At 53.6% G+C, this 14,351-nt stretch overlaps 6 protein-coding genes across 6 annotated transcripts; 3 read left to right on the top strand and 3 right to left on the bottom strand.

The window, feature by feature from the left end:
• Positions 1–191: 191 nt before the first annotated feature.
• Positions 192–1,985, bottom strand: UMAG_04738 (uncharacterized protein; the record flags this gene model as incomplete). Its single annotated transcript, XM_011393317.1, has 1 exon — positions 192–1,985. One exon carries the CDS (start codon positions 1,983–1,985, stop codon positions 192–194), a length of 1,794 nt encoding a protein of 597 aa, XP_011391619.1.
• Positions 1,986–4,585: 2,600 nt separating this feature from the next.
• Positions 4,586–6,046, top strand: UMAG_04737 (uncharacterized protein; the record flags this gene model as incomplete). Its single annotated transcript, XM_011393316.1, has 1 exon — positions 4,586–6,046. The coding sequence occupies one exon, from the start codon at positions 4,586–4,588 to the stop codon at positions 6,044–6,046; it is 1,461 nt and encodes a 486-aa protein (XP_011391618.1).
• A 584-nt stretch (positions 6,047–6,630) lies between these two features.
• UMAG_04736 (ESCRT-III subunit protein VPS20) lies at positions 6,631–7,623 on the top strand (the record flags this gene model as incomplete). Its single annotated transcript, XM_011393315.1, has 5 exons — positions 6,631–6,689; positions 6,768–6,810; positions 6,899–7,051; positions 7,140–7,292; positions 7,387–7,623. 5 exons carry the CDS (start codon positions 6,631–6,633, stop codon positions 7,621–7,623), a joined length of 645 nt encoding a protein of 214 aa, XP_011391617.1.
• Positions 7,624–7,694: 71 nt separating this feature from the next.
• UMAG_10680 (uncharacterized protein) lies at positions 7,695–10,424 on the bottom strand (the record flags this gene model as incomplete). The annotated part of the gene is made up of 1 exon (XM_011393430.1): positions 7,695–10,424. One exon carries the CDS (start codon positions 10,422–10,424, stop codon positions 7,695–7,697), a length of 2,730 nt encoding a protein of 909 aa, XP_011391732.1.
• A 688-nt stretch (positions 10,425–11,112) lies between these two features.
• Positions 11,113–13,014, top strand: UMAG_04734 (uncharacterized protein; the record flags this gene model as incomplete). The annotated part of the gene is made up of 1 exon (XM_011393314.1): positions 11,113–13,014. The coding sequence occupies one exon, from the start codon at positions 11,113–11,115 to the stop codon at positions 13,012–13,014; it is 1,902 nt and encodes a 633-aa protein (XP_011391616.1).
• A 423-nt stretch (positions 13,015–13,437) lies between these two features.
• UMAG_04733 (sterol transporter) lies at positions 13,438–14,133 on the bottom strand (the record flags this gene model as incomplete). Its single annotated transcript, XM_011393313.1, has 2 exons — positions 13,438–13,701; positions 13,816–14,133. 2 exons carry the CDS (start codon positions 14,131–14,133, stop codon positions 13,438–13,440), a joined length of 582 nt encoding a protein of 193 aa, XP_011391615.1.
• Positions 14,134–14,351: the final 218 nt, after the last annotated feature.

Below are 14,351 nucleotides of genomic sequence, written 5' to 3'. Positions count from 1 at the left end.
AATCACGCCAAGCACATTCAATCACGAATCGAGCGAACAATCAAGTTTAAACATCACCAATCATACCGATCCGCAAACATGATGTGGGAACAGCGTAGACGTGGTGTTGAGAGACAGTGCATGTGTTTACAAGATGCAATGAGTTCATCAGACCAGGGTGGCTGAAGACGATGAAAAACAAGCTGGTTGGCCTACAAAGTGAGATTGGGCTGCCAAGAAGCGCGTTCGGTGTTGGTGTGCTGTCGATCCAAATACCTCGTACACGCCGCCTCTACATCACACACTTCCTTTGGCGCACTTGCAGACAGCACAATGTTGGTGTCTTCCTGCACGGCGATATCGTCCTCGACCCTGATGCCGATTCCCTGGAAATGCTTGGGGAACGCATTGTCGTATGGCACATAGACGCCCGGCTCGATTGTCACCACGACGCCCTGCTCTAACTTTGTTGTGCGTTCCACGCTCGCACAGTCGTGCAGGTCGATGCCCAGCCAATGTCCAATATAGTGCGGATACAGGACGCGCTCCAGTGATCCGCCGGTGAGGTTGAATCCTATCTGCTTTAGTTCCTGCCGTAAAAATTCGACCGAACGTCGATGCAGGTCGGCCAAGGTGTAGCATTGGCTTTCGGTCGAGAGCGACGTGCACGACTTGAGCACGTTGAGAACCGCACTGTACAAGTCCTTTTGCGGCTCCGAGAAGCGCCCGTCGGCGTTCGACGGAAAGGCACGCGTGATGTCGGAAGCGTAGCCGTCGAGCTCTCCGCCAGCATCGATACAGACCAGCTGGTCCGGGCCGACCAGACGATCGTTGTTGACATAGTGGATCGTCAGCGCGTTGGCTCCAGAGGCTACAACGGGCACGTATGCGGGACGTTGCGATCCACGCAAGTTGCAGTGGTATTCAAACACGGCCTGCAGCTGCGCTTCGGATACACCAGGACGGACGAACCCCATAGTCTCGGCCATAGCTTCGCCGCTGATTCGTCCGGCACGTTTCATGACACGGATCTCGTTGGGCGACTTCTTGAAACGGAGTCGTTCCACCTCGCGTGCCAGAGAGTGGCACTTGCGTGTATCGCCGAGCAGCTTGACTACCGCTTCAAAATCCGACTTTTTCGAAAACAGATCCAACGAGCTCGTGCTAGGTGGACTGAGGTAGTTGAGAATGTTGCCTGCCTTCGTGGACGCCGTAGTTCCGCGTCGGGGCGTGCTGGGCTGATGCGGTGGTTCGACATAAATGTGGGTGTACTTGGGCAAGATTTGCTTGAGGTGGTTCAGAAAAATGGCTGCATCCAGCTCGAAACTCTCATCGGCGCCAAAGATGTCGACTGCGCCATCGAGCCCTGTACGAGGACCGTTCCAGGTCTCGTTATGCTCGTCGCGCTTCTGAACAAACATGGTCATCTTGTAGCCGCGCGGACTGCTCATATCCTTCTCGAGGATCACGGCGGAATCAGGTTCTTGGAACCCTGTCAAGTACCAAAAATTGGTCTCTTGGCGAAACTTGTAAATGATGTTACCGCTCATACTCTTGACTCGACCCGACATGGCAACGACGACACTGCTGTCCGGTAGACGATCCATAAGCCTTTTGCGTCGATCTTCGTACTCGGATTTTGGGATGCCAGGTGTGAGCTGCTCGGTAGCTACGGTGCCGACGCCGTCGTCGTACAGCGAGCCGGAGGGTACGGCATCGCCGGGTCGCAGAATCGCATCTTCGGAGCCTAGCACACCGCGTCTTGGGAACAGGTGTGGATGCGAGTGGGGAAGCGGTTGCCCGTACGTCCTACTGCGGTCACCGGAATGAGGCAGATTGGAACTCGAGGAAGCTAGGCGTGATGACGAGGCAGAGTATGGATCTACGTCGTCGGTTGGTCTTGCAGCGGAGGAAGCGGCACGTCTTGCAACACTGTTACTTCCAACGCTGCCGCGTGGCAGCTGGCCCATCAGGATCCGAGAGCTCCTGCTCCAGCTGACAGCCATAATTGCTGATGCTTGCGACGAAAATGGTCGATGGAACTTCTCAGACACGGGACCGAATGTGGTTGCAAGACAGCTGGTCAACGGCAATCACGACTTGCTGGCGTGGTGATAGGTCACGAATGATGATGCAACTTAGCTTTTTCGGAAGCAGAAGGGTCCGCGATTAGGTAAGGCTTAGAAGCCAAGCACGCATTTTCTCGCAGGGTTTTCCGCGGGAAATTCACAATTCTCGCGCATGACCGCCTCCCACGCCACTTGCTAACATTAAAAAACTCGAAGCACAAAGCATAAAGCTGATGCTACACAGTGATTACTGTATGTTATCGGGCCCCAATCATCAGTGATGACGGGGCTGCACAACTCTGGTTTCCCCACACGGGTCTTGTTGCCTGGTATTCCACCATGTGGCGCCGTTCAGCAGCAGGTTTTGTGCATCGGTTGCGTGATTCCGGCTAGCCTGCTTACTTACAAATACAGTGCGCTCGTCACAGAGTGATACAAGAAACTTTCTAGCTGGCGCCTCGTCATTGTTGAAGACGACGCTAAAGCTGACTAGGTTAGCAGATGGAGAATGATGCGGTGGTGGCGGGTGGAACGGACCCAAGCGCAACTCTTTGTCTGCAGCAACGACTCGATCCGGGATTCGCTTATGGCTCGCTTCGGTCCCTCCGAGTTGAGGTGGTTTGAGGGCCAAAATCCGAGACCTGGCGTGCAGGGCACATGTTGCTTTGGGCAGCGCTCGAATCGTTTCGCTTAGAGCACGCCAGCCTCGCTTGCGCTTCTGCAGTGGAATGATTCGTTTTGACCAAGATTAATTATTGTCGGCGATTTTTCTGTGCGACTGCCTCTTCCTCTCACGTCCGTGGTCTTTCTCAATACAATTTTAGTGGTGCGTGCGCAGTGAAACGCAGTTCATGGTGCGGTGACGAGTAGTCATGAGTATCGAAAATCAGAAGCCAAAGCGTGGTTTTCTTGTCTCTTCATCGAGCGACCGCGTAACTTGTGACTTGTGGCTTTTGCTCGAGCTGAGTTAGAGGTTCAAAGTGTACCGCGAGGACGCCGGAATTTTCCCATGTATTCAGAAGTTTGTGACTGGAGCGCATCATTCGTGATTGTTTTCATATAGTTTCCATATGCCCTGGACGTATGGCTGTCATGATTTGGTTTGGTTTGGTTTGGATTTGTTTTCTTGTTTTTGGTTCGGTTCAATATGTCACAGGCACGGGACAGAATTTCACGAATTTGATGCAAACGCCATAAATTGGAAATTCGAAGTGCCGCAAACCTGGTCGTTTGAAGCCCACAGGCCAATGGAATAAAAAAGAGCCGCTGCCTCATATCTAAATCATGAATGTCGACTTGCCTGGTTTGTGCATGTCCTGCTTGCTGCTCGATGTAAGGGAGATCCTCAACAACCGAGAAGGCCTGCACGAGACTGTTTCTCAATCACAATTCGAGCCATACTTTGTAGTGATTCAGCCACATCTTGCTGTATGTCGGGATTCCTCCTTGTGATACAACTGAGACAGAAGCCAACTACGGCCAACACCTTGCAGGGGGGAGGAATGGTCTCTGAGCAGGGGAAATTGAGCACGCTCGGCTTCGCCGTTCCGTTACTGTGTCAAATGTCCAGTACAGTACAACAGAGAAGCAGATCAACAGGGATGCGCTCCGTGTTGCAGATAACAGATGTGCTGTAGCGCGTAACGGCAATTGGCACCACAGAGACGCAGAGACGCAGCTAGGCACGCACACACGCACGCATGCACGCAGGCAGCCACTTGCAGCTCTTTTGCCCCGCACCGCTCAGACACTCTATGTGTAACTTGATTCTGGCGACTAACGTTATGTTATCTGGGTGAGTTTTCGGGAAATCGTTCTTTGGTATCTCGGTTGTCACGCTGGCTGGCGCCAAGCCGAGGTGTGTGAACTTTTTCTATTCCGATGTCTCTCTTCGTTCTGCTGTTTGGTCTTTCGCTCCCCGCCACCATTCGAATAGCATAGTTTCTCGGCTAGAGACCAACGGCGACACCAGCTTCGGCAGTGTCCGTGCAGGTAGCGTTTGCGAATCTTGTCTCCTGACCTGTGTGCTTTTGCTTTGCCCCAGCTGCCACTCGGGTAACTTGTCGAGATTCCTGCGCGTCGCATGGTTTGAGCTCAACCGCCTGCAGCACATGGTCTGCAAAGCGTAACTATCTTTCTCCAACCTGCAGCCTGGAGCCCCCTCGTTGGACCTTGGCGTTTCCTGCGACCCATTCAGGATTGCAGTGCCATTGCCGCCGTTGCGCTTAGCCGCCCTCTCATTCCTGTCTTTCGCTGCTGCTGCTGCTGCTGCTGCTGCTAGGTAACAAGTGATTGACCCTTGCTTAGTTTCAAGAAGGTTGGAATCATATATACAATCTATACTGCCTATCAGCCACCGTTTGCGGCACTCCATCTTCTCCGCCGTCTGATCATCCTTCCTGAATCAGACTTGACATTCGATACTTACACTCGATCAAAGTTCGTTCACTCTTCACCAGCACCATCTTGGCCAATATTGCCTTCGCCTTTCTCTCGACGACCACTCTGATCTTCGCGCAGCTCGTCACTCTATCGGCATGGTCTCTCACTCCTACTCTGCACCAGCTACTTCTCTTGGCGACGATCCCATATTTGTTCGCACTCACTTCCTCGGCCGTGTCGCCTCGGATGGCTCTGGCTTAGAATACCAGCATGAGCTCCTCAAGCGACGCAGCAGCCGACACAGCGACTTTAACCGTTGGAGTGCCAACTGGCTCACGCCCGTCCCCCACCTCATGCATTACGACACCGATGATACCAGCGACACGGATGACGATGTACTCGACCGTCTAGCGCACGCAACTTCGACGCCTGCTCCACAAGCCCGCAGCCGATCTTCCACGCTGCCTCTCGCAGACGCTCCATCCACCCACTCTCCAGTTGAGATGCCTCGCGCTCGCTCCATGACCGCACCCGATGTCTCTTCTTCTTCTTCTTCTTCTTCCTCTTTTTCCTCCTCCTCTCAGTCGCGCGCTCTGCGCTCCACCTTGTCTACCGTCGGCTCCGAATCTCGACTCATGCCTGCACGACCTCTCAGCATCGACACCGCCCAACCCCTCCGTTTCCCTACGCTCAACGTCTCCACTATGACTAGTGACGGCTCGGCTCTCCACGTCAAGGTGCCCTCTCCCATGCCAGTGGTCGCTCCATCACCAAACACTTGCAGTCCGCCCGTCGTGCGCATTGAATGCTCCGAGTCAGATGGTTCTTGTCACGGAGATGCTGGCGACCAGGACCCAGAAGCTCAACTCGCGGCTGGCATCATCCGCCTTCGCGAGCAGCGTCGCTCCTCCTCCAAGTCACAGCGGCGTGCCGTTTCCAAGCGTCGTCCAGCCGTACATTCGCCTCGATCTGTCCCCAATGTTGCACCCAAGCCCTTGGTCGATCTCGACTCGGATGATGCTCAGTCTCGGATCATCCGAAATCATGGCAGCAACTTTGTTCTGCGCGTGGCCGAGATGATGCTCGACTTCGGTTCCTCCGCTCTCGAAAAGCTCGTCCTTTCGAGCACCACAGACTCGCTCGACCACAGCATGGCGTCTCCCCTCGAGCCGCGCCGACGTTCATCCACAACAGCCAAAGAGCTCTCGGCCGAAGCTAGCGAGCTTTTGCGTCGTCGTCGAGAACGCATAGGCTCTCTCACGCCGGACGATTCGGTATCCGGGATCGGCGGACCCACGAAGGCGGCCTTGTGTCGATCCTGGTCCGTTCCCAAGCTGCTCAGTCTACCTCTTCTCAACCCCTCAGCCTCGCTCCGCGCCCTCTCATTCACCACCGCCTCGACTCCATCCACTCCCTACCCACGAACTGCCCATCTGCACCCCAACTTCGGCTTTACAAGCACATCTGACGAGTCGGCCAAGCACCAAGAACCCAACGGCTTTGACGATGTCGCTGCTTGCTTCACGCGACAAAGAAGTACCTTCTGCAGTCGCTCCTCGGATGGCGTCGAAGGCCTGCCCGAGACAGGCACCGTATCCCCTCTCTGGAAGCAGTAAAGCTTCGGTCTCTTTTGCATCTCGATCGTGTTGATTGACGAATACCTCATGTTGGGCCCCTTAGCATTTATGTCAGAACGATAGCATCCTAGCATACCTCCTCTTGTACTTGTACCTCTCTGGGCATCATCACTTCATGCAATTAATGGCCATGCACATCATGTCTCGAGTTTTTAAGGCTGGTTGCTTCCTTGCAATTTGATCTGAGCATGCTGACTCCATTTCCAGGGAGGGCTGTCTGCCCCGGTTGATACAGACATAAAGTCGCAGTCACGAGTATTTGTGCAGAGCTCACAAGTCCGGTGTTGTGAAAAAAAAAAAAATCAAAAAAATCGGTAGCATTCAGTTAACGTGCCGTGCTGAAGGCTGTGCGGGTGAGCAGTTCGATAAAAAGTCGCACAACTCCACATTCACGATTTCTGATTTTGAGCCGAAATGCGAGCGCGGACCCTTGAGGATAGTGCATCACTGACCACCATCGTAATCGCGCCTGGCGTCAGCAGCAATTGTATCAGACACCGGCATCTGCTGCCACTCGGTCGTAGGTGCTTAACGTCGTCGACCATCCGAAGCCACGGCCAAAGATGGGCGCAACTAGCTCAAAGGGTCCTAAGATCACCCCGCACGACCGCGCCGTGTTGGAGTAAGTCTATGCTCCTACATACCGTCGTTATCCGGGCGCACATTGGCTGAGCCTCTTGTCATATCCATTTTCACATAGCTTGAAGCTTCAGCGAGACCGCATCAAGCAATACCAGAAGAAGGTAAGCCACACCGACATGCCCAGCTTCGACCCAATCTATCCGGCTTTGCTAACTGTGACATTAATGCCTCCGTTGGCTTGACGTACAGATCCAAGTCGTTCTCGATCGTGAACATGAGATTGCTCGACAGTGTCTCTTGAGAGGCGACAAGACCAAAGCTTTGACGGCGTTGAGAAAGAGAAAGTACCAGGAAAGCTTGATACAGAAGACCGACTCGCAGCTCGAAACGTTAGAGGGGCTCGTAAGTTCACCAGCCGGTATCCTTTCGCCTTGGCGCCTACGAAACGTTTTGCTAAAGACCACTGTGTGACCGTACCTCGTTCTTACAGGTATCTTCAATCGAGTTCTCTCAAATCCAACAAAGTGTCATGCTCGGTCTGCAACAAGGTAACGCGGTGCTCAAGGAGATCCACAAGGAGATGAACCCCGAATCCGTCGAGAGGCTGCTCGAAGAAACAGCCGAAGCACAAGCATACCAGCGCGTACGTACATCGCTTACTTATTTGGCTCTGCTGAATTCCGATGGTTTCCAGAACTTGACACTTAATTGCGATATGGAATATCACAACCGCGCAGGAGATCGACGACATGTTGGCAACACAGATGACCGCCGAGGAAGAAGACGCCGTCCAATCCGAGCTCGAGACCCTCGAGCGCGAAGCAGGCATCCGAATCGATGATCCGCAACAAACAGTCGTGCTACCAACAGCACCTCAGAACGAGCCCGTAACGAAGCAGCAAGAGGTCCAGCCAGAAGCACAATCGCAAACAGCGCAACCAGCCGAAGCCGAGAGGCAGGCCATATTGGCTTAACGTTAGATCGATCCACGCATGTCACAGATGAAATCGAACAAGTTGATAGCGTGGCAATTGCGAATCAAAGCTCAGCGAGCGAGTTTGGAGGCGAGCGAAGCCGCTCGCTCAACGTAACGAGACAGCGACATACCGCCATCGGTGCCAGACAACGAACCCATCTCACGCACGAGGCGGATGGCTGTAGATAGGGCTCTCGCGCCGGTCGTCGTGGCGAGCTTATCTCTAGGTCCATTTTCAAGTCGGTCGAGCAGAGAGCTAAAGATGATGATCCACGCTTTGTAAGTTGGCGCATGCAACGTCGGAGGCAAGACGCCCTCGCCTCTGATCACCGAGGATGCAAATGGTCCCAATTTCCGTGTCGGATCCGACACTGGCACCCGAAGCAGCATGTCGTCAATGAGGTCCATGGCTCGAACAAAGGCTGCCTGGTCGGTGTGCGGGCTGCAGAGACCTTCGATGAGGTAGTGGAACGTAGTCGTTGTCGGAGGCAGCCCACGACCCTTCATCTGTTCGAGGAGCAACAAGGATAGTGAAACCTGCGGAGTGTCTCGCAACCATCGCTGAACGGTCTCAGCATTCTCTCCGAGGCGGTGCAGAGGCTTCGGAGGACTGCGATAATGGCGTGGCAGCGCATCTGAACCAAACGCATGTGCGACCGCGTACGGATCATGCAAGCAACCTCCGATGAGAGCGGTGTATGTGATCTCTGATGGTGCCACCTTTGCTTTGACCATTCGATCGAGAAGTTCGAGCGCTGCCTCAATCCTGACCTCGTCTCTGGTACGCGGCTGCCTCTTCTGATCCGTCGAGTCGCCCAAGAGACCCTGAGATGCTAGGTCGAGTTGCGCTGCTTCGGCACCTACCAGGCAGGCCTTGATCATGGCCGTGTAGGTGACAACGTTTGGCTGCACACCCATGCTTTTCATGATGTCCAACGTTCGGATGACGGCAGCTGTGGCCGATTCGCCGCCCTTGCGGAGCAGCGCATCGAGGATGGTGGTGAACGTCACCACGTCGGGCTTGAGCTCGAGCTTGTCGGCTAGACGTAGCGTGGACACAATGGGTTCAAGGTCACCAGCTCTTGCGTAAGCTCGAAGGAGAGTGTTGATGGTGCCAATGTTGGGAGCTGGACCTTTGGTCAGCATCTGGTCAAGGAGGCTCTGCGCCTGCGTTTGCATTCTATTGAAGAAGAGCCCATGTAGAGCGGCGTTGAACGTCTCGGCCTGAATCGTAAGGCTGCCTCCTCGTCGATCGCTGTTGATCATCATTTCAGAGAGGAGGGCCATGGCCTGATCGGGCTCTTTTGCTTGAAAGTATATGTTGATCATGGTGGTGTACATCAGCTCGTCCGGTACTTTCATTGTGGTGGAAGGATGCTGGTTGGCCTGCTTGACCGCCGTCTCCCACGTCTGCACTGCAGCTTTGTAATTCTTTGCGCGTGCGTATCCGTCTAGCAATGAATTCCAGATGTGCGACGTCGGCTGAAATCCTCTTTGCTGGAACTTGGTCCAGACTTCCTTGGCGAGGTCAGTACGACCGGCAGCAATGAAGTTGGAGAGACAGACCGACCAGCAGCTCTCTGTCCATTGAGCTCTGGATGAAGGCGGAAGGGATGAGCGCTCGTGTGGCACTTGAAGCGAAAGCCAAGCATTGGGCTCGGCAGCGGCTCGCATGGCTGTGATGAAGATAGTGTAGGCTTCTTCAACTTTATGTAACTGACACAAGGAGCCCAGAAGCCCTTGCATGCGTTGAGGGCCAACCGAACCGGAAGAGAGACCACGAGGCAGATTCAATTCCCCAAGAAGAGATTGCATTGAATCCCATCTGATAAAGTTGGACGAGGCGGAGATGCTGATGGTATCGTAAAGGCGTTTAGCGCGAGACATGTTGAAGAAGAGCCGGAAAGGCGATCCGATCTCTAGCTTTTCGAAGCGCTCCGCAAAGTCTGAAGCTCTACGAGAGTGCGCACATGCAAACACGACGAGACAGATCATGTCATGGATATCGATAATGTCGCCATTACTCGACACGTCAAGCCGAACAAATTTGTTGCCGGTTGTTTCCGCGGTCGGGGATGATTCCGAATAGTCATCTTGGCAAAAGGTTCGATTGGAACCATTTTCGAGGCGCATTTGGACGATTGTTTCCCAGATCTGAATGACATTCTCAGCTTGGCCATTTTCCAAGAGGAGTTGAAACCAGCCAGATATCAAATTGACGTCGCCGGTCAGAGAAGCAGCTTTGGCAAAATCTACGAAGCAAGATCTCCAGCTCTGAGCTTTTTGCTCATTGTGGGTACTAGAAGAATGAGACGAGCAAAGGCAGAAAAGCTTGTGATGGTCGCTTATACTGAGCCGCTCGATGCCTTGTCCTACTTGTTGCCAAGCCGATGATACAGCCGTGATGTTTTGCCCATCGATCGCCTTTTGCAAGACAATCAGCTGCGAGTTTTTGGTCTCTGTTGATGCTGGGACTGGTAGCTGAGGGGTGCTTAGTGCGAGGATGCGCTTGGTACGAGTCGGATATGAGAATGTGCGCCTGCTTGGCGGACTGGGCTGGATTACATTGGAGCGCCTCGTGCGATCACCTTGATGCCTTGTACGATCAAAGTGCTGTTTGCTGGCCGAAGATTTACTATTCCTGTTCTGCTTGTTGGCCCTGGGAACGTGAATGGAGAAGGAGGTTTCACCAGTGCTGTAGCCTTTGGAAGACTGTGGCCTCGAACATTGTGGCTGCAAGCCCGCCAGGAAAGCTCGGCGAGAAGCATCTACCGCGGTGATGGAGGTGATGCGCAGCATGCTTCACAGGTGAATCTTTCTGGCGTCGCGTCCTTCGTTGCAGATGTCAGGAGACTTCGGGATCAGTGTTACCAGGTCAGTGCAGGACTATTCGTTGCTGCTCTTGAGAAGAACACGGAATCAAAAGTCTCATGTCAGGGTTTGCTAAACGAGTTCCGAGTTCCGAAATGGAGCGTGAAGCATACCTCGTGCCTAGGTCAGAGCATGCAAGCTCGAGGAAGTCATGAATTCGTTAGAGTTGCACAATTAACACTTTTGCCAGGTTTTCACTTTTGGCAGCGTCAAGGCGTGGTGCGTGAGGCGTGGCTGACGCAGTAGCGGCTCATCGTTGCACAGCGCATCACCTCCATGATCAGATTAAGTTATTAGCAGGCGAGTCCACAGCAAAGCACCGTTCGTGGTGCAATCGTGAATCTTATTTTTGCCACGAAACACGTGAATCACGAATCACGAATCATGAATGTGCTCAGCCGAGTTTTTGGCCGTCGACGTTCCGACAGCATATCATGTGTATCACATAGACTCGGGCATTCGTGATTCAAATTCACGATTGTCGATTCCTTTCTGTCTTTTTCATCCATAATCTCCAACCTAGAGATACCACCAAGCCCAGCAGATCGTTCGTAAGCGGACCGTATCCTGGCCCTTTTTTGCTCTCGACCCGCTTGGTCGTTCTGCAGCCACAACTATGGATCGCACGCGTCATTCGTTGGATCGAGATCAGCAGCCTCTGCTCGACGTCAATGCTGCTGAGCTCGACAACCGCTTTGCCATCGACGAAGACTTGGCTGAAGATCAGCCGGCCATCAGTCCGTCTTCACCAAAGTACCCACCCCTTCCGCCTTCGTATGACGACACCATCCGCGTTGATAAACGTGAACAATTCAAATGGAATCCCGTTACCTGGTTCTCCATTTCTCGCACCACCAAAGAGCACATTCAAGCTTGCTTCCCTCGAACCAGCAATGGCGAGCTTTTGACATTCTCTACCGCCTTTTCTGGCTGCTACAGAGGCGCAATGCGTTGCTGGCCATCCAATCGCTTTGCACAGGCGAGTGTCTTTATCATCGGTCTCTGGATCCTTGTGCTTTTCACCGGCCCGACACTCTCTCAGATCGATAGCGACAACGTCGGCACTGGCCTTCATCAGGACTGGGACTACTCCAGTATCCCCTCAACCAAGCCAGCGCCGCTCCACGAAGATGGCCACATTGTCCAAGAGGCAAAATGGCAATGGCACAATTGTGCCTCCATCAAAGGTACCAACAGGGTACAGTGCACCGAATCCACCAGCTTTCTTCTCAACCCCAACAAGTCCAAAGATAGCTTTGCCACAACCGAGTCCATCTTTGTTGACGTCGATCCGATCCGAGAAGACCGGCCGCAACCCGCTGGCAGCGTTCCCGGAACCGTCACGGTGGTCCACCACACTGATGATGTTCCCGCTGCCGAGAAGGACCTCGTCAAAGTCGAGATTACTGCTCGCTACGATGAAGCATACAAGAAGCTCTTTGACACCAGTCTGGTCGCAAAGATGAAGCGTGGCCTCTACGACGAAGGTGTTGAGATCCTTACCTATGCAAAGGCAGTCTCCACCGACCAGAGCGCGCTCATCTACGATGTCAAAGTCATCGTTCCGCCGCACGTCAACATTCCAACCCTTTCGCTAGATGCAGGTGCCTCCAACATCAATCTCTTTCAGCCCTCATCTGCTTCCACGACGGTTTCCAGTGCTCGCAGCCTGCATTCGCGCGACGCTCCAGCCAGGCCAGACTTCTACTTCGGAAAGCTGCATGCGCGAACCCAAGTGGGCAAGTTGCGTTCGGCTTCCATCCGTGCCCTCGCCGATATTCACCTTACCACAACCAATGGCAAGCTTCACATCGGCGGATCTTTTGAGGCCCAGTCGTTAGAATTCAAGACGGTCAATGGCCATCTTGATATTGACCAAGACTCAAGGCTCGAGGCTGCGTATGATCTCACCCTTCAGACACAAAATGGTCACATCCGCGTCGGTCAGCATGCCAGCCTCCGTGCAACTACTCTGCGCTCCGAATCTCTCAACGGAGGCATCATTGCAGATAGCGCCGTCTTCAATGTCAATCACACCCTCTCCTTGACGTCACAGACTGGCCGAGTCGAGGCAGCGATCAATGTCGAGAAGCCGGATCTGTCGAGACTCGATGCTCCCGGTCTCAGTAAGACAGACCTCGTCACCGTAGACTCGCAATCTCAGACTGGTTCCATCCAGCTCGACTTTATTGGGCATCAACCCGAGGTCCCGCTTCGTTGCCACGCGTCGAGTGAGGTAGCCCCAGTTTCGGTTTCTTTGCATCCTGAATATCAAGGTAGGTGGGAACTCCGAGGTGCAACTCATTCGCGCTACCGCGGAGCTGGCTCAAAGGATGGAGAAAAGAGCGATCGCGGTGTACGCCGCTTCGTCATCGATGAAGATAGCTTGGGTTGGATCAACCGTCTCACTAAAGGGCGCGCATGGTGGGCCAGGTCAGATCAGCCTGATGTGCTTCCCAAGGATGCCGAAGTAACCATCGCCACCCGGGTTAGCCGCGCCCTTCTCACCTTTAAGTAATTGGTTCACCTGCGCCTTCTCGAACCCTGCCCTTATCAGTCTCTCTTGCATTTCAGCATCTCGTACTACGGACTCACACTTCCTTTCGTCTGCTATCAAGTTACCGTCCCTGTTTTTTGCTCATCGTACTCTCTTTTGAAATTATCAAGGATTCTGTACGCTCATCGCATGTGTGCATGCCATCATGCTTGGCCAATTCAGCTGCCTCAGTCCAGGCCTGATATTTGTGCTACGCTCGTCACAGCGTGTGGACTCGAGAGCCCACCGCTCGCCGTCGCGAACCAATGTGTATGGACCGTCGTGCAAATTAAATTGAACCATTGCATTGATAGGAGCCTTTGATTGGGTGAGTGAAGGAAAGTATCGTTGTGACATGAAGTGATATGGTGGACTGGCGCGAGAAAGAGAAGAGCCCTGTTACTATCAGCGACGGAAGCCGAACTGGATGCTAAGATCAAGGCAGAGCAAGTTGGAGCCATCCTGGTTTTCGCCGGTGATGTGAACGTTGAACTTGCCGGGTGGGATCTCGCGAGGCAGAGCAACAGTGTGCTCGAGCTCGTACTCGCCGGCAGACAATGGACATTGGAGGTCAGCATTGCTTTCTCTTGCTTGCTCACAGACATCGAACCGACGGGCGAGCAGCCTGATCAGACCGAGCTTGACGATGACATCTGCGAACGTGCCGTCCTGTTGAACAAGGAGGAAGATTTAGAAAAAAAACAAGAGTCAGCATCTGTCATCATCCGCGGATCGAAATGGGACAGCAGAGTCTCTTGACGCTAGGAAGGTACTTTAACTCACGCTGACTTCATCTTTGACGGTACCCTTGGCGCGAACAGTGAGGTTTTGACCAGGAACAGGCGGGTCGGGGCTGACGACGATGCTTTCTACATTCACTACCTCATCACCGGTTCCGCAGCTGGACCACTGCCAGCCCTGTCCAGGAGTGGGCTCCCAGGCAAGCGACTTGACCTTGCCTTCGTAGCTAGCAGGCTCGGGTGCCGAGAAGGCGATCTGATCGGCGGCTTGGTTGCAGTCCTGTCCGATGCAGCCCCATGCCACGGCCTGTGAGGCAAGGGATAAGGATGCCAGAGTGACGGCAATGAATCTCGAGTGCATGATGGACTGGAGATTGTCTAGTGTCTTGCCTGGAACGGAATGACGACTGATGAAAGGGCGACGTCGATCTTTAGTGATGGTCACAAAAGGCAAGAGGGCAATGAATTTGTCGATGCCTAAGATGAGCAACTCAGCTGATAGCCGCTCACAGTTGCCAAGCTTTGGATGTTGGAGCACCGTCAAAGTGCCCAGTCAGGTGACGCATGTGGAGTTAATCG

This window comes from Mycosarcoma maydis, chromosome 17 (assembly GCF_000328475.2).
Source record: "Mycosarcoma maydis chromosome 17, whole genome shotgun sequence".
Classification (NCBI taxonomy): Eukaryota; Fungi; Basidiomycota; class Ustilaginomycetes; order Ustilaginales; genus Mycosarcoma; species Mycosarcoma maydis.
The sequence above is the reverse complement of the archived record's forward strand: the minus strand, read 5'-3'. Positions and strand labels throughout refer to the sequence as shown.